The 19237-nt window shown below is 47.0% G+C and overlaps 1 protein-coding gene across 2 annotated transcripts in view; it reads left to right on the top strand.

Moving 5' to 3' along the window:
• The window catches only part of harbi1 (harbinger transposase derived 1), a 46998-nt gene extending 29169 nt beyond the window's left edge, over positions 1 to 17829 (top strand). Inside the window, exons 6-7 of one of the 2 annotated variants that reach the window (XM_084315194.1) lie at positions 13197 to 13362; positions 13889 to 17829. In XM_084315194.1, coding sequence (XP_084171320.1) covers positions 13197 to 13362; positions 13889 to 14111 — 389 coding nt within the window. In that variant the 3' untranslated portion in view covers positions 14112 to 17829. Of the gene's footprint in view, positions 1 to 13196; positions 13373 to 13888 lie in introns of both variants that reach the window. The other variant, XM_084315195.1, reaches the window with a different exon arrangement.
• The last annotated feature ends 1408 nt before the right edge of the window (positions 17830 to 19237 follow it).

The following is a 19237-nucleotide window of genomic DNA, read 5'->3' as shown; positions in this document are numbered from 1 at the left end:
AGGCTTTACGTCTGTGACTCTATTGGAGGGTAAGAAACTGGACTGAAAAGAAAGTCCTACTTTAGTAGCGCAGTATATATACGCACTATGAACAAATAGTCCCATTAGTGGTGCGGTAGCCAGATTCCTACGCGGAACTAGGACTTGTTCGTACATGTGGAGCGGTACGTTTGAACTGGGTCTGAGGGGTATGGCAGCCTGGCACCAAGGTCTCGACCAATAGTAGAATGGAGACTATTATGGGATGTTCAGTAGGCTAGAATGGATATTCAATGCATATTGTACAAGGAATATACAAGGGATATCAGGGAATATTAGAGAATATACAAATACAATTAAATATATATATATAAATAAATATATATATTCGGTTTAATCTGGCCCTTCACAACAGCCACCCCCTGAATAGGTCCCAGACCTAATCAGTTAAACAGAGACAGATTAATCGCGTTGTCTATTTACACATAAGGGTTTGCTGTAGGGGTCAGTCAACTTCACAAAGTCATAGGGTTGTAGGGTCATGGTCATCATCGATTGTGTCTGGGAGTCGAGGCAGTTCTATGAGCCTCGCCACGGGACGGGTGTAAGTGCGACCCTGGACGAGCACTTCAGCTGCTCGGACCTTGCCGTCGGTACCGGTGATCACTTTGCTTACGCGGCCGGCCGGCCACATAGCTCTGGGCAGTGATTGATCAATAATCATGACGACTGTTCCTTCTGTCAAATTGTCTCTCTCCTTTACCCACTTCTGGCGGGTCTGTAGAGACGGTAGGTAGTGCAGTAGGAAACTGTTCCAAAACTTGTCGGCTAATACTTGGCTGTACCTCCACATTCGTCGGCCGTTCGCTTCTTCAGGCCGGTACATTGTCTGGGGTAATGCAGGATCTAGCCGCCCCATCAGGAGTGTGTTGGGGGTAACTGGGTCGATATCCGCCACATCACTGGAGACATATCCGAGGGGCTTCGAGTTAAGTACTCCCTCAATCTCCGTGAGGACTGTCATTAGGACTTCTTCCGCCACAGTCTGGGCCCCAAGTACTGCGTACAGGGCTGTCTTTATGGAGCGCACTTCTCGTTCCCAAGTGCCACCGAAGTGGGGTGCGTTTGGGGGGTTGAATTGGAAATCAACCTGTGCTGGAGCGAGGTGGGTCTTAAGTTCTGGGCCCATAGCTTGGAAGCTCTCTCTCAGCTCTCTTTCGCCGCCTTTGAAGTTTGTCCCATGATCGGACAATAGGGTAGACGGTCTTCCTTTCCGTGATGTGAATCTTCGGAAGGCCATAAGGAATGAGTCTGTGCTCATGGTCGGGAGAAGCTCGATGTGTATCGCTCTGGTGGTCATGCATTTGAATACAATACCCCACCGCTTCTCGGTTCCTCTTCCTTTCTTTATGTGCAGCGGGCCAAAGCAGTCCATACCCGTTGAGTGGAATGGCTTGTCACCGATTCGGAGGCGACATGGAGGAAGGTCAGCCATCCTTGGTATGCTGGGCTGCGCGCGCCACTTGCGGCAGTCTAGACATGTTCGCTGGAAGCGTCGTACCGCCTCTCTTCCTTGTAGGATCCAGTAACGACGTCTGATTTCCGCGAAGACTCTTTCTGCTCCTGCGTGATGTACATCCTCATCGTATTTCTTTATAATCAGCTCTGTGACCTTGTGTCGGCTGTTCAATACGATCGGGTATTTAATGTCATCCGGTAGATTGGGGGCTCTGCGTAGGCGACCACCCACTCTGATGAGGGTATGAGCGTCGCTCTCGGGGGCCAGATGAATTAATCTGCTGTCGGATGGGACGGGCTTTCCTCCCTGTAGACAGGCCAATTCATCGGGGAACGAGTCTCTCTGGGCTCGCTGCAGTAGAAGCAATTCTGCTTCCTCGTAGTTAGCTGCTGACATATCAGCGGGGGACTTGCACTCCGGGTGGTACCGCAGGAATGTTCTTTGTTGTGCACTCTCTATGGACGTGCAATCGTCTATGTTAGGGTCGGTGGAGGCTACGGTGCTCAATCCACAGAACACAGACTTCTTATTTTCCACCTCCTCTGGACTTGCTTCCCTCGGGATAGGCATGGGCCACTGTCCTTCCGGGAGTCTTAGGAATGCGGGGCCGTCACTGTAGACATTGCGACGGGTGAGGTCATCCAGGGGCATCCCCCGGGTGATGGCGTCAGCTGGGTTCTGTTTTGTATCAACGTAGCGCCACTCTGTTTCTCCGGTTAACTCTTCGGTTAAGTCTTGAATCTCGGTGACTCTGACTCCCACGAAGACTTTGTACTTGCATGAGTCCGATTTGATCCAGGCGAGTACCGTCGTGGAATCTGACCACAGGATTGTTCTAGACACCGGTATGGTGAGCTCACGTTGGATGAGCGTGGCTAGGTGCGCTCCGGCTAGGGCTGCGCAGAGCTCTAGACGTGGGATAGATTGTTGCTTGCGTGGGGCTATTCTCGAGCGGGCGAGGACAAATGCTGTGTAGATCTCTCCCCCCTGGTCTTGGGCCCGCAAGTAGGCTAATGATCCGTATGCGACCTCTGAGGCGTCACTGAAGACGTGTAAGTCCATTTTACATGTCTCTGGCCTCACCGTGGGTGGGAAGTAGCTTCGGCGCATATTAACGCCTGGGAGTGAGTGGAGCTCCATCTCCCACTCTCTCCAGGTGGATGCAAGGTGTGCGGGAATGGGGTCGTCCCAGCCCTGGTCCTTGTCCCACAATGCTCGTACAATCATTTTTGCCCTGGTGGTGTACGGTAGAATACATCCTAGCGGGTCATATTGTCGGGCGAGTGTTGTGTACACACTCCGTCTGGTGGTCGGCGCCGCCGCCGGCCTTCCCTGCTCCGTAGTCAGGGGCTTGTGTCTGTAGTGAAGCGAATCTGTTTTGAATCGCCACACCAATCCCAGGGTCATCTCCTGGGCTTCTCCCGGGATTGTAGCCATCCAGGTCTCGCTGCTGGCTGCCTTGTCCTCGGAGGAGAGGCTGCGCAGTACTTGCGGATCGCTGCTGGCCCACTGCCTGAGATCAAAGCCGCCTTTGATCAATGAGGCGCGGAGTTTAATCAGGAGAGCCTCGGCTTCTTCCTGGGTTGAAAGGCTTTGTAGACAGTTGTCTACGTAGAAGCTGTTCTTTACGCTGTGTCGGACCTCTTCGTCCGCTGCTGGGTCCTCTGCTACATGTTTCTGTAGTGCAAATGTAGCACAGCAGGGGCTGCACGTCGTTCCGAAGGGGAGGACTTCCCATTGGTAGATGGCTGGGTGCTCATCTCCTGGCTTCTCTCTCCATAGGAACCGTAACAGGGGCTTGTCCGCCTCTACTAATCTCACCTGCAGGAACATTCCTTTAATGTCCCCGCTGATGGCCACCTTTTCCTGGCGGAAGCGGAGTAGAACGCCGAGTAGGGAGGGGCCGAGTGTGGGACCGGGCAGTAACTCTTTATTTAGATTTTGGGATCCGATCTGGTAGCTGCAGTTAAATACTATGCGGTCTTTACCGTTGTGATGGACCTTGTGGTGGGGCACGTACCACGATTCAGTGGTCTGGTCAGCCTCTTTAATGTCCATCTTTGTGACGTGTCCCGCTGTGATGAGCTTCTCAATCTCAGCGCGGTATACACTCTCTTGGGCGGGGTTCTTGGCTAAGCGCCGCTCCGTGTTCAGCAGGTACCGTTCTGTGGCGTCTGTCTTGGCGTGGAAAGTAGGCATTCCTTCTCGCCGCAGGAGTGGCGTGGCGTATCTCAACACGCCGTTGACCGGGACTCTCTTGGTCCCTGTCTCGAGGAGGTGAATGGCGTAAATGTCATCTTTAGAGCGAATGTCTTTCTTTCCGTTCTTAAAGGGCATTTGTTCCAAGGTCCATAGCCGCTCTACGTGTTGCAGGAGTGCGGTTTCTCCCTCTGTGACTCGGGAGTGGAGACATCTAGTGGCTGTACTTCGGTTGAGAGATTTGGCGAGCGGGCCTTGGAGAGTCCATCCCAAACGGGTCTCGACTGCTGCAGGACAGCCTCGGGGTCCGGTATGAACCCGGTCTATCGGGACAATGAGGTCTGCATGGTCGGAGCCTATCAACAGGGGGAGACAGCATTGTCTATGAGCGGGATCGGTAACTTGCGCAGATGTGCATATTTCTCCATCAGCTTGGCGACGGGGTATGTGTACCGCGACAGCCCTATTTCTTGGCTGGTGAAAGCGTCTGTAATCTGGTACCGTCGCTCAGGCTGGCCGCTTGCTGCGATAGAGAATGAGACATTCTCGCCCTTTATCGTCTTCAAATCTCGTCTTATTGTCCGAATTGTCATTTGGGTTTCGCTTCCCCGCAGCCCTAGCTGGGCCGCAGCGGAGGCGAGCAGCAGGGTCTTCTCTGACCCGTCATCGAGGACGGCGTAAGTGTCCAGGACTTTATTCTGGTAGCTTAGTGTCACACGCACTACTTTTAGGAGTACTCGGGCTCCACTGCTGCTGGCGGGATCGATGTACATGACGCTCGCTTTGCGGCTGGATGGTCCGGATGAAGGGCGCCGTCTGTTACTGTCGTGAAGTATGTCCAGATGGGCTCCATCGCACTTGGTGCACCTTTTCTTTAGGCGGCATTCGGCTGCCATGTGTGAGCGCGCACAGCGAAAACAGCGCTTGTTGGACTTTATCCATTGACCTGCTTCCTCCGCGTTCAGCTTGGGGAAGGAGTCACATTGCGCTAGCCAGTGTTCTTTCTCACAGTAGGGGCACACTATCTTCCACTTCTCCGTTCTGGAGGGGGTACTGTGGCTCCTGCTGCTCGGTACTGACTCCGATTGGTGCATCACAGTCACCGATCTTCTTCCATCATTTAGTCGTCTGGTTCCTTCTCTGGAGCCAGGGGTGCTCCGTCCGAATGTATCTAGCCGTAGGCTGCTGACTTCTCTCGCCAGGAAGTCTGCTAGATCGAGGAGGTTCGGTTCGGGGCCATTCGGGTCTCTGTGGTCCCTCTGCCGCCTAAAGCGCTCCTGACGAGCGGGCGGCAGCTTCTCCAGAATCCTTTCCACATTTGAGTTGGCGTAAAGTTCATGCCTCCCCTTCTCTCTTTGCGCTCCCAACATCCCTACCAGGGACTGCACTCTGATGGACAGGTCGTCCAGTGCTCGATTGTCTATTGCTGGGGGTAAGCGGTCGATGTGTCGGATCTCCTGGATCACGTAATCCCATATGCGCCCATACCTCTGGTCCAATGCTACCAGCGCTGCTGTGTATGGGGTGGTGGAAGTCGCGTAGGCGAGCGCTATATTATGTGCGCGGGCTACCTTTAAGTGCTTCAGTAGGATGGCGTATTTGTGGCGTTCATCCAATACATCCACCAACATGGTCTCCAGACACATGCAGAGTTCTGTATACTGGGCCCGGTTCTCTTGGGTGAAGTCGGGTACCATAGGCGTGCCAATGTATGACGCTGACTGTGGATACATCGGCGAGCGTTGGGGGAGAGGCCTCCTAGGCGAGTCTCCTCCCGCTCCTTGGTATGGGCTGGTACCGGCAGTGTACCATGGCCCGCTTGTCCAGGTGCTGTTCCTCGGTGCGGGTCGTGCGTCGTGCTCACCCGTGTATAGAGTCGGGGGTCTGTAGCGCAGCTCCGCGGGAGTATAGCCTGGGCTGTACCGGACCTCCTGGTCCGGTAGAGTACTGTGCTGTCTTCGGGCGTGGTTCTCCTCCTCTTCCTCTTCGTCTTCAGTTAGGTCATCCAGTGCTTGTAGTCTCTGGTTTAGCCTCTCCACAGGATATGCTGCTCCTTCCCGGTTGCTAGGTCTCGCTTGGACCGGTGGGGGGAGGTGGTCTGTGGGGGGTATAGACCTCGTCTGTTGGTCAAGTTCAGGGTTGTTTACTCGGCTAGGGGATGCCGCCCTGGAGGTGTGTCTAGACGAGTTCCTGGAGCCTCTGGCGGAGGGAGAGGGTGTTGTCCGTCTGATCAGCTGTTCTATTAGTTGCGACTGCTGTCTGTCGCGCGCTGCGTCCCGTTGAGCACCGGCTCGTTCTCGGGCCACATTCTCTTCCATCTGAATGCGTCTTATTTCTAGACGTATCTGCTCGTGTTCGCTTCGCTGCTGGATCTGCAGTCGGTCGCGTTCAGCAGCGGCGTTCAGGCTGATGAGGAAGGCCTGCTGTAGGGTCCTCTCTGCCTCGCTGGGAGAAGGCGGTTGTATAGGGGAGCCTTCCCTCGGGGTACTCCTTGCGGAGCCTTGGAGCTCTATCTCCACGGTGCTCTCCCCGTCTTCTTCCGTGCCGAGTTCTCTCTCGGTAGCGTTGTATTCCTCCCGGGACTCATCGGGGACTACTTCAGTACTGGCGGGGTGTGAAGTCATGTCTGGTTCCCACTGGTCCCCACCGTGAACTTGGTCAGTTACATTAGAGCCCGTAGGGGCCTCTATGGTCGGGGTAGTCTGGGCGTTGGGGTTAGACATACTTTTACTTTCTAGTTTTACCGCGTTTACTGTTAGTAGAAGACTAGGTTGTTGACTGACAGCGTAAGCCTCTAAGTACTGAGGGAGCCGTCGTTCGCGCTGCGGGCGTTGGTTAGGAGGATCGTTTCGTGGAGTGTTCATCATAGGCCATTTCAATATTAATAACACTATATTAATATTACACTGATTACCCTCCGGCTCGAAGGACCAATTGTAACTGAGGGGTACAATTCCCTGACTGTATTACTAGATGTGATACTTACTACCACTACCTTTGTACTTAATATTCGGCCACCCAGTACACGGCATAAATATATTATCATAAACACTCTCACGTAGATGAAACGGATCCAACACAAATGTACGAAGTCGAAGTATGCGTTTATTACTACACAGCAATGGTGTGTAGAGCAAGCACTTAATCACTTAATTACATTTATGAATTGAAATAGTATGCACTTTTATGGCAAAGAGTATTCGTCGGTATATCAATAGAGAATGTCCAATCTCTGATGGCGCAGGTGGTAAATATACGACCTGGAATAGTTAAGGAATAACAGCAATGATACTTTAATGATTATATACTAGATACACTAAGGGGGGGTTAATCCGGTCGCTTGTAAGCCGACAGGAGTAGGAGGGGGGGGGGGGTAGAATCCGGCTGCCTCGTCCGGCCAAGGGTATCCCAGGTGAACCCACTGTAGTGCCGTTCAATGCGCCGGCGATCCTTGGACCACAGATGAAAGCAGGTGGACTCTTTGTGGGCCGGCTCTCTCCGGTCCACGGGGGAGAGACGTGAAGCGACCTCGTCTTGCAGAGCATCTCCTCACCTTGCGTCCTCTCCAGGGGGGGGGGGGTTCCAACACACGGCAGTGTCGGGGGTCTTTATCCATGGAATAATCAAAGTATACAAAGCATAATCCGTGCCTGGGAAGGCGGGCTGTCGTCGGTAGAATAATCCGGTATACAGGTCCACTCGCTCGTCGGCTCTGGGGCTCCTCGGGTGCAGCTTCACATGGGGTCAACCACCCTGGGTAAGCAGCCAGTTCTCTGCCCGAAACGATGGGGTACTGACTACGGTAGTATTCTCACCGCACGAAGCACTATATATTAACAGACTATTATTAGCTTAATAGACTACGTCCAACTCGACGATATAGTGCCAAATATGACTATTCAAATATTAATATACACGATGTCTCAATACCGAAGGTAGGCGAACTTGGCCTTACTCCCACACGTGGCGTCGCGGGGAGGCTTTACGTCTGTGACTCTATTGGAGGGTAAGAAACTGGACTGAAAAGAAAGTCCTACTTTAGTAGCGCAGTATATATACGCACTATGAACAAATAGTCCCATTAGTGGTGCGGTAGCCAGATTCCTACGCAGAACTAGGACTTGTTCGTACATGTGGAGCGGTACGTTTGAACTGGGTCTGAGGGGTATGGCAGCCTGGCACCAAGGTCTCGACCAATAGTAGAATGGAGACTATTATGGGATGTTCAGTAGGCTAGAATGGATATTCAATGCATATTGTACAAGGAATATACAAGGGATATCAGGGAATATTAGAGAATATACAAATACAATTAAATATATATATATAAATAAATATATATATTCGGTTTAATCTGGCCCTTCACAACACACTATTTGTATCCTCCGTCTCTGCACTACCACACACTCTACATTACAGAGCAATATGGATACATTGCCAGAATGTACATTTCGGACAGGCTGTTCACTATTCCAATGAAAACATGTATTTCCCATGTTATTGGTATCCTACATGATCTTGACTGGTATTTGCATTACCTTTTGGGTCTCTTTCTCTGCCTCAGATCTTCTATCACACAATTCTACATTAAGGAGAGCAAAAGTACCATATGAATACTCTATACAATATTTAGAATCAAACTTGATGCTTCTCTGTGTGACAAGGGATAGAGCCTGGTGACGCGAGGCTAGGTAATAATCACACATTCATGTCATTAGGGGTATAACGATTCATTGATGCATCGAAATGCATCGATTCTAATGTGACGATTCAACTGCATCGATTTGAAAATGTTAGAATCGATTATAATCAAAAAAATATATATATATTTAAAAAAACTTATTTTTTTTTGTGTATTGTTTTTGTTGACCTATAGTCCATTCATGCTGAGTGAATCAGTTCCCCCAGCCACATTTGTGTATTCAACATTTTTGGGGGAATTAACTGATCGAAAATTAATCGAATCGAATCGTGGTCAAATGAAGAGATTTCATGATGCATTGAAACGTTGCCTGAAGAATCGTAATCGAATCTAATCGTTGTGAGGTCGAATCGTTACACCCCTACATGACATACATTGCTAACATAGCTAACTAGCTATGCATTAACATTAGTTACCGTCAGGGGGCTAACGTTAACCCTAAGAGCTAGCTTACTGTAGCTTACTGTAGAGCTAGCTTACTGTAGCTTACTGTAGTAAGCTAGCTCTTAGGGTTAACGTTAGCCATCTGACAGCTTGTGATCATATTATATTCAGTGTTTGTTATTGGATAGTAAAACCACAGTTTGTGTATCTGTTTCTATTTTCTCAACTTACTTGCATTGAAACAACAATCCTTGAAAATCAGGGGTCTGTATTTTCTGCAGCTGCAGTTGCTCGTTGCCACAGTAGGAAAGAGATCATGATGCAAATTAGCCACTACTCACTTGGAAGTTTTGCGTTAACGATTAGCGCACTGAAGTCTCAGTCAAGGCTAGGAACTGGGGTTCTGAGGACATTTGATAAGGTAACAGTTACATACAAAAATTCAGTAGAATAGTTTCTAGTTGTGGCAGCAAACTGCTCCGCTGCCACGTGGACTCATGGCAGAGCTCAACTGCAGCAGACCCCAGTAACCAAGCATAAGCACCTAGAGTACCCCATTAGGCGCTCTACAAATGAAAGTTATTATTATTATTATTATCATTCTGTTTACAATTGAACTTTCCATGAAAATGATCTATAAATTCAGCATCTTCTGAAACATTTATAAACAGAAAATCATTAAAAATGGCACCAAAATGAGTAGAAATTTGGTAAATTCCAGTAAATATTGCAATTTTGAAACTTTTTTCTTCTCTTAAGTATCATAAATGGATTCAGCATCCTGAATAACCCCCTAAACAACTCCAACATTGTTGAAATTGATCAAGTAGTTTCTGAGATTTGTCCATTTAAGCGATTATGGAAATTAATGCTAATTATGCAAATAAAAAAAGTTGCCCAACATTTACAACTTAGCATCCGGCAGTTTCTGAGTGCTGGGGACCCGTACTATCCATATCCATCATAAAACTTTGGTGGTTCCGAAATTTCCGGGTTCACAATGGGGCTCTATGGGATGGCAAATAGACTATCATGGCGTTAAGATACTGAACCTCTGAAAAGGCCGTACTTCAAGGGTTTTCAGACACCGAAAGTGACAAAATGCAGATGGTAAATGCAGAGCCTCCGCAACTTGTGCTTGTGGATAAAGAAAGCAGCAGAAGTGCTGTTTGGAGGTACTTCGGGTTTCAAGTAAACAACGAAGGACAAGCTACAAATGCCCCAATGCTATTTGCAAGCGGTGTTAATAGCAGTGCCAGCGCCGATCTCCATAAAGAAATGAAAGAGGTTCGTGACGGCTGCTCTTTCAACGTCACTGTGACTGAAGCATTAAACCATTAACTCTAGTTTAATACATGATACGTTGTCTACTGATGACGCATAATATCAACAGCTGCTTCGTTGTAACGTTACAGCTACCAGCTAAAGTTAGCCCCCTTAGCTTAGCTTGCCACCGTTATAAATACTGCATGTAAACGTTATGTCGAGGTCATACAATACTACAGTCGACATAAGGTTAACGTTACCCCGTTTCCACCAAGTGTTTAAATAGCAGCAATCTTGTTGAAAATGTAACATTACTAAAATTCTCCGAGCATAGCCTCTCTCTCTGTCTCTCCATCTATCGCTACCTCTCTCTCTCGCTCTCTCTCTCTCTCTCTCTCTCTCTCTCTCTCTCTCTCTATCTACCGCTACCTCTCTCTCTCTCTCTCGCTCTCTCTCTCTATCTACCGCTACCTCTCTCTCTCTATCTACCGATACCTCTCTCTCTCGCTTGCTCTCGTTATCTTTAAATAAAAACTGTTACTAACTGTTCAGTTTGTGAGGTACATGCAACACAGATTACAGTGTTTACATCTGTCTGCTTGAGAAAATACCATGTTCTGCATTTGCAATAAAAATGGTTGAAGTGAGATGAACAGTTATTTTTAAATGTGTGATCTAAAGATAAACAAAGGGTTTTAAAAGTGTTATATTTATCTTCTCTTAGTACCAGACTCGAAGCTGAGGAGAATCAACCAGCAACAAAAGCTAAATTTGTTATAAAAAAAATAAAAAATAAATATATATATATATATATATTTTTTTTTTGGTATCGAAATGGTATCGAAGTATCGATACTTTTCAAGGTATCGTATCGAAGTCGAAATTCCAGTATCGTGACAACACTAGTACCTATACAATCAGACAGAAGCTACTAACCCTACTACCCTCAGTACCCTACACAATCAGACAGAAGCTAGACTGTACTGCTACTAAACCATCATGGCGTTAAGATACTGAACCTTTGAAAAGGCCGTACTTCAAGGGTTTTCAGACACCGAAAGTGACAAAATGCAATATCCTCATTTGATCTTTCGAATTCTTATCGTCAGACGGTCTTACCACCTGATTATCTCAGTACTGAGCTGTATCAAAAGCACTTCTAGCTTTGCTATTTGCTATCTAGCTAATATAGCTTTGCTATATTTCTACAAATATATTTCCCTCAGAATAATGTTTTTTTTACCTGCAAAATTACAAATGGCAAAATACACACAATAAATAAATACATCTAACTATAGGAAGGAATCTCTGTCTGTATGGACGTATATGTCTTCCCCTCGCTTTGTTCTTTGCATATCTTGAGAACTGTTCATCCAATCGACATCACCCATGGCTGGTATATTGCAGAGGAGCCGAGGGAGTTCAGTGTTGTGTGAAGTCAATCAGATGAGTGGTTCTCAAGAACGCTCCAAGCAGCCATACCACAGGTCTCTAGAACGCTGCAAGCAGCCATACCACATGTCTCTAGAACGCTGCAAGCAGCCATAACACAGGTCTCTAGAACGCTGCAAGCAGCCATACCACAGGTCTCTAGAACGCTGCAAGCAGCCATACCACAGGTCTCTAGAACGCTGCAAGCAGCCATACCACAGTTCTCTAGTCTAGAACGCTGCAAGCAGTCATACCACAGGTCTCTAGAACGCTGCAAGCAGCCATACCACAGGTCTCTAGAACGCTGCAAGCAGCCATACCACAGGTCTCTAGAACGCTGCAAGCAGCCATACCACAGGTCTCTAGAACGCTGCAAGCAGCCATACCACAGGTCTCTAGAACGCTGCAAGCAGCCATACCACAGGTCTCTAGAATGCTGCAAGCAGCCATAACACAGGTCTCTAGAACGCTGCAAGCAGTCATACCACAGGTCTCTAGAACGCTGCAAGCAGTCATACCACAGGTCTCTAGAACGCTGCAAGCAGCCATACCACAGGTCTCTAGAACGCTGCAAGCAGCCATACCACAGGTCTCTAGAACGCTGCAAGCAGCCATAACACAGGTCTCTAGAACGCTGCAAGCAGCCATACCACAGGTCTCTAGAACGCTGCAAGCAGTCATACCACAGGTCTCTAGAACGCTGCAAGCAGCCATACCACAGGTCTCTAGAACGCTGCAAGCAGCCATACCACAGGTCTCTAGAACGCTGCAAGCAGCCATACCACAGGTCTCTAGAACGCTGCAAGCAGTCATACCACAGGTCTCTAGAACGCTGCAAGCAGCCATAACACAGGTCTCCAGAACGCTTCAAGCAGCCATACCACAGGTCTCTAGAACGCTGCAAGCAGCCATAACACAGGTCTCTAGAACGCTGCAAGCAGCCATACCACAGGTCTCTAGAACGCTGCAAGCAGCCATACCACAGGTCTCTAGAACGCTGCAAGCAGCCATACCACAGGTCTCTAGAACGCTGCAAGCAGCCATACCACAGGTCTCTAGAACGCCGCAAGCAGCCATACCACAGGTCTCTAGAACGCTGCAAGCAGTCATAACACAGGTCTCTAGAACGCTGCAAGCAGTCATACCACAGGTCTCTAGAACGCTGCAAGCAGCCATAACACAGGTCTCCAGAACGCTGCAAGCAGCCATAACACAGGTCTCTAGAACGCTGCAAGCAGCCATACCACAGGTCTCTAGAACGCTGCAAGCAGCCATACCACAGGTCTCTAGAACGCTGCAAGTAGCCATAACACAGGTCTCCAGAACGCTGCAAGCAGCCATACCACAGGTCTCTAGAACGCTGCAAGCAGCCATACCACAGGTCTCTAGAACGCTGCAAGCAGCCATACCACAGGTCTCTAGAACGCTGCAAGCAGCCATACCACAGGTCTCCAGAACGCTGCAAGCAGCCATACCACAGGTCTCTAGAACGCTGCAAGCAGTCATACCACAGGTCTCTAGAACGCTGCAAGCAGCCATAACACAGGTCTCTAGAATGCTGCAAGCAGCCATACTGGGAGCCAAGTAATCATCCCGTTCTGAACGGGCACTGTACTAGTATTTTAAATACATGAAATGTGATGCAGATGCTCATTCTGTGGTGACTGGGTGATAGATAGGCACACACACCTCAAAGGTCTTGTTTCTGTCTCCTAGGCGACCGTCGCTACCCTCTCAGGAAGTGGCTGATGACTCCGGTCCGTTACCCACAATCCTCAGCAGAATTCCGCTACAACCTGGCGCACGCCACAACGCACGAGATCGTGGACAGAACCTTCAGGGCGATCCAGACCCGCTTCAGATGTCTAGATGGAACCAAGGGGTATCTACAGGTCTGTTCTCTACTCTATTCTCATCTGGTCTATTTTGATCTGTTCTATTTTGTTTTTTACTCTTGTTCTCTTCTATTCTGTTCTACTCTGTTAAATTCTACTCTGTTCTATGCTATTCTGTCCTGGTCTAGTCTTTGCTGTTCTGTTTTCTTCTATTCTGTTCTACTCTGTTCTACACTGTTTTCTTCTATTCTGTTCTACTCTGTTCTACACTGTTTTCTTCTATTCTGTTCTACTCTGTTCTACTTTGTTCTACTCTGTTCTACACTGTTTTCTTCTATTCTGTTCTACTCTGTTCTACTTTGTTCTACACTGTTCTATGCTATTCTGTCCTGGTCTAGTCTTTGATGTTCTGTTCTACTCTATTCTATGCTGTTCTACTCTGTTCTCGTCTACTCTGTTCTTGTCTATTCTGTTCTGTTTTCTTCTATTCTGTTCTCCGCTGTTCTATGCTCTTCTGTCCCGGTCTACTCTGTGCTGTTCTAAGTGTCTTTCTGTGGTTGTGTGCGTGTTCAGTATTCTCCGGAGAAGAGCTCGTCCATCCTGCTGGCCTGCTGCGTGCTGCACAACGCCTCCCTCCAGTCGGGCCTGGACGCCTGGACGCTGGAGAGGACCGAGGCCCCGGAGGAACCGGACTCTGCAGAACTACCGGAGGACCGGGACCCCGAGGCCGAGAAGATCCGAACGCAGCTCATCAACAAACACTTCGGTTAACAAAACCCAGGAGAGGACGGTTTAAAAGGGACGATACCAATCATCACCATGGTTACTGGGAGAGCAGACTGACCTACTACGGGTTAAAGTAGAGGTCTGCTAACCAGCGGCTTTCTCAAGCTGAGCTCTTTGTGTCTGATTATCACATGTCCTCCACATAACAGAAGAAGAACAGTTGAAAATCTGTGAGGTGGCCCTTTAAAAGACGATACTAATTATCACCATGGTTACGAGGAGTGGAAGTTAAAAGACGATACTAATTGTCACCATGGTTATGAGGAGTGGAAGTTAAAAGACGATACTAATTGTCACCATGGTTAATATGAGTGGAAGTTAAAAGACGATACTAATTGTCACCATGGTTACGAGGAGTGGAAGTTAAAAGACGATACTAATTGTCACCATGGTTACGAGGAGTGGAAGTTAAAAGACGATACTAATTGTCACCATGGTTACGAGGAGTGGAAGGTAAAAGACGATACTAAGGGGGTGCCTGGGTAGTGTAGAGGTCTAAGCACTGTCCTACCACCGCAGGTTCAATCACCATCAGCAGCTCCGGCGTGGTCATTCGTCCCTACGAAGACAGTCAGCAGTGTTCAGTGAGTCCTGGGCGGTGCAATGGCGACTCCTACTGGTGGGTCGGGGGAACCTGTTCAGCAGGGAGAGCATCTGGGGGAGATGGGTGTGAACCTCCACATGCGCTACGCCCTCCCAGTGAAGCTACTCGGGTGAAAAGAAGTGGCTGGCGAATCCCCCTGACGACACTAATCATCACCATGGTTACTAGGAGATGACGGGCTTCATGGAACAAAGACCTGCAGATGATTCATGTTCTTCCTGTGCTCCAGGACAGTTCAGTCAGTATGTTCTTCCTGTCCTCCAGGACAGTTCAGTCAGTATGTTCTTCCTGTGCCCCAGGACAGTTCAGTCAGTATGTTCTTCCTGTGCCCCAGGACAGTTCAGTCAGTATGTTCTTCCTGTGCCCCAGGACAGTTAGGGATGGGAATCGAAAACCGGTTCCCATTGGGAACCGGTTCCTAATTGGCCGATGCCTGGAACCGTGTGCCTCCCGTGACTTTCGATTCCCTTAACGCTGCCAGGTTTTCAAAACAACGTTAGCGTTAGCATGTAGCCATGGCAGACTTATTTGATTCCTTAAGGGCTCGAAATTGCCTGGATTTTGGTAATATGCTCCCGAAATGCTCCCGCTGTTTGGCTACTTCTATGTGCAGTGAAAACTACTTGAATGCTTTAGAACCTAGCCATTGATTTAGGTCAGGGTGAGCTAAAATTAGCCGCGGAGCTAACGCTATTTAACGTGAGCTAACGCTATTTAATCAAGCTCACAAAGAGAGATAAACAGCTGACAGCGGATAGTACAGGTACAAATACAATAAAGCAGCAGATGGGGGCTGTTGTGTAAACCTTGTACTCTTTAGTTCACATATAATAAAGAGCCGCAGTGTTTGTTTACAATTCAACACTGTAAGCCATGGTGGTGCAACATACAAATGTGTCCGTGTAGCAACACAAGCCAATACTATAGGACAGGGGCCCGGGGAGGGAGCTCTGTCTCTGTCTGTGTCTGTGTCTGTGTCTGTGTGTGTGTGTGTGTGTGTGTGTGTGTGTGAGACAGAAGTCGGAGGAATAACGACCTGTTATTCAATAGATTAAATTAGTTTAAGAATAAAAAAATAAATACATTTTAAGAGAATCTCAAATACATTATTTTATTTAAGTGTAGGCTATAGTTAATGTTTTATTTTTTAGTTTTTGTATTTTTCTGACATGGGGGCTCAACAATAAATGACAATCAGAAATGTCAAGTTGCATGTTGTTATTCTAACCAGCTTAGACCCCTACGCTCTGCATCTTCTGGCCGCCTCAGACCTACTCCTATCCAAGCTCCGGGAGGGTCATCAAAGAGAAGTCGCCTATTCTCAGTTCTTGCCCCACAATGGTGGAATGAACTACCCACCCCAGTTAGGACAGCCGAATCACGTCCAATCTTTCGCCGTCGACTAAAGACGCACTTCTTCAACCATTATCTGAATAAAAAAAAAAATATCTAACCCTAACTAACCGTACTGTCATGCACTTGTCCTAATAAACTAACCTACACTGTAGCACTCAACACTTTGATGAACATTGTTGCTCAGCTGATAGAGTTGTGCCCTTCCTGATGGCTTGTCGTACAGAACTTATAAGTCGCTTTGGATAAAAGCGTCAGCTAAATGACTAAATGTAAATGTAAATGTAGTTCTGTTGCATTTCCAATTTATTTATGTAAATTATAAATTGAGCAGGTATCGATAAGGGTATCGATAAAGAATCGAATCGATAAGCAGAATCGATAATGGAATCGTATCGATAAAATCCTATCAATTCCCATCCCTAAGGACAGTTCAGTCAGTATGTTCTTCCTCTATCCCAGGACAGTTCAGTTAGTATTTGTGAACAGACACCACTCTCTCCTATAGCAAGACATCAGAGAGAGAGAGAACTCTCCAACCGGTGATGTCATTGTGATGTTATTGGGATGTAAAATCTGGGGCTGCTTCATAAGCAATGAATGGGGCTCAGACTCTATGAGGCATGTTTGTGTGAGTTTTTACATCCAAAGGAGATTTGAGGTGGTAATTCTGTGACATCCCCATCTCTGTTTGTTTTGGCGACATCCAGTGGTGATACGCGATCATTGCTATAGCATCCTTACACTGTATTGACTTGCTTGCAATCATGAAAAGTCATGCTAATTACTGAGTTAGTCTTCTATTCATTCTAAACAAACTGCTGTCGCTGCTGGTGATGTAAAACGCACCACTTCCTGTGTGACAGATGATTTCCCCCGGGAATTGACAAGAACAGCAAATGTAAAAACATTCATGAACCGAGTATAGGTAAAATCACTATTAAGTTCTGACTCAGACATGTTAGCAATACGAGATGAATATAAACTTCCTTCAGGAGTGAGAACAACATTTGAGGGCTCCACAAAGAAAATGAGCTTTTTGCAACTTTCATAATTCATATTAAAGGTTTCAAGTTTCAAGTTTCTTTAATATTTGTCATACAGAAGTACAGAATACTTTTATACAAAATGCTTCTTACTGTTACGCTCCAGAGACTGTGCAAGACAAGATAAGTATGAAATAAAATAACATAGTAAAATTAGAAGTAAAAAATGAGGTCACAGTGTTCAGTTTAGACATATGTACAATGTTCGATGCAGAATAGACGTAGTTACCATACAATATACAATACTGTGCAGTGTACTAATATACAATACTATATAGTGCAAGGCAGAAATGGGACGAGGTGCAATTTAGGTACAATTCACAGTAGGTGTACGAGTTGTAGTGCAAATCCTTTATCAATAAATATAAAGTGTAAAGTGTGTTTGTGTGATCTAAAGTGTGGAGAGTGGGTGCTGCAGTGTGTTGTTTGTTTGAGTGGGTGTGTGTGCTGTGTGCATTTGATGGTTGTTGCATAGTGTTTATTGTTCGTTTAGCAGCCTGATGGCCTGGGGATAGAAGCTTCTTCTGAGTCTTTCTGTGCTCGCCTTAAGACTCCGGTATCGCTTGCCTGACCGCAGCAGTTCAAAGAGGCAGTTGTTCGGGTGGCTCGAGTCCTTAATAATTCTCTTAGCCTTCCCCTTGCACCGCTTGTTGTAAATGTTCTGGAGGGTGGGAAGCCCCCCTCCAATTGTGCGTTCGGCTGAACGTGTCACTCTTTGTAGTCTGCTACGGTCTTGTGCAGTGCTATTCCCAAACCAGGAGGTGATGTTGCCGGTCAGGATGCTCTCTATTGTACATGAGTAGAAGTTCCTAAGGATCTTCTGACTGACTTGGAACTTCCTTAGGCGCCTGAGGAAGTAGAGGCGTTGTCGTGCCTTCTTCACAACGCTGTCAATGTGTGTGGTCCATGTCAAGTCCAATATTCCAATATTTGTTTTACCATATAATTGTGGGATATATTGCCCTACAGTGTGTAAATAAAAACAAGCCTTTCTGGAACTTTCATTATAAATCTGAATATATATCTGTTTACTCATACTCATTGCAGACACAAAATACAGAAATACAATTACAAATGATATTATGACCGCATGTTGTCTAGTGTTAGTCCTTGTATCTAGAGCTCAGTCAACTAGAGCAGGGGTTCTCAAACTTTTCAGGCCGCGACCCAAAAATAACGGGGTCAGAGCCGCGACCCGCACTATTATAGGAGGATTTTTATTTATTTTTTTAATAAATGGAAATGTATGGTTGAAACATGCACACGTTCAAACGCACACACACTAATAAGCATTGGATGCTTTTAACCAGGGCCGGACTGGGGAAATCATTCAGGCCAGGAAATATAGTGCAAAATATAGCCCCAGTCAGGCCACTTTTTAAGCAGGGGGTCTGGGGGTCCCCCACCAGGACATTTCTTGTTACAAAGACTTCATTTCCTGCATTCTGGTGCAGGATTTTTTTTATTTGTACCCTTTAAATGCCAGTGTTTGTGATGGCATCACAAATTATTGTTTAAAAACAGGCTAGCATATGTATGATTAGCAACAACACTGATTTTGATGGATTTTCAGTTTTTTTGTAATGTCAGATTGAAAATAATACAATCTTTTATTCAACTTCAGCCCTGATCATAACACCACATATTAATTTTATAATTCTAACTGTTACAAAGGGTCAGATTAAACCGAATATATATATTTATTGCCTGAGATCCCATGTATAATATTTGTATATCGTTTGATATCCCTTGTATATTCTTTGTACATATATACGGAATATCCCTTTACCTGGTACAGGACAGACCATAATATTCGTTCTCCTATTGGAAGCGACCCCCTAGGCGCCAATGACTTACCCCCTAGACCCGACTTGAAAGGTGCCGACGAACATGTCCCAACTAGCCCCGGTTCCGCGTAGGAATACGGCTACCGAAATACGAATGGTACTATTTGTTCACCGTACATATAAATAGGGCGCAAGAAATGTAGAATTCCTTTAGTCCCTTGTCCTGTTCAGTCTCGTTCAGTTCCAGTTATCCAAGTGACGTCTCTCCCCACTACGCAACGTGGGCAGAGTAGGGCTCGCATCGCCCCAAGATAGAGTCTCGTGTTATCCTAATACGTTTGTTTAA

The sequence above is a fragment of the Notolepis coatsorum genome, assembly GCF_963971535.1.
Source record: "Notolepis coatsorum genome assembly, chromosome: 1".
NCBI lineage: Eukaryota > Metazoa > Chordata > Actinopteri > Aulopiformes > Paralepididae > Notolepis > Notolepis coatsorum.
This window is presented reverse-complemented; position numbering and strand designations above follow the sequence as displayed.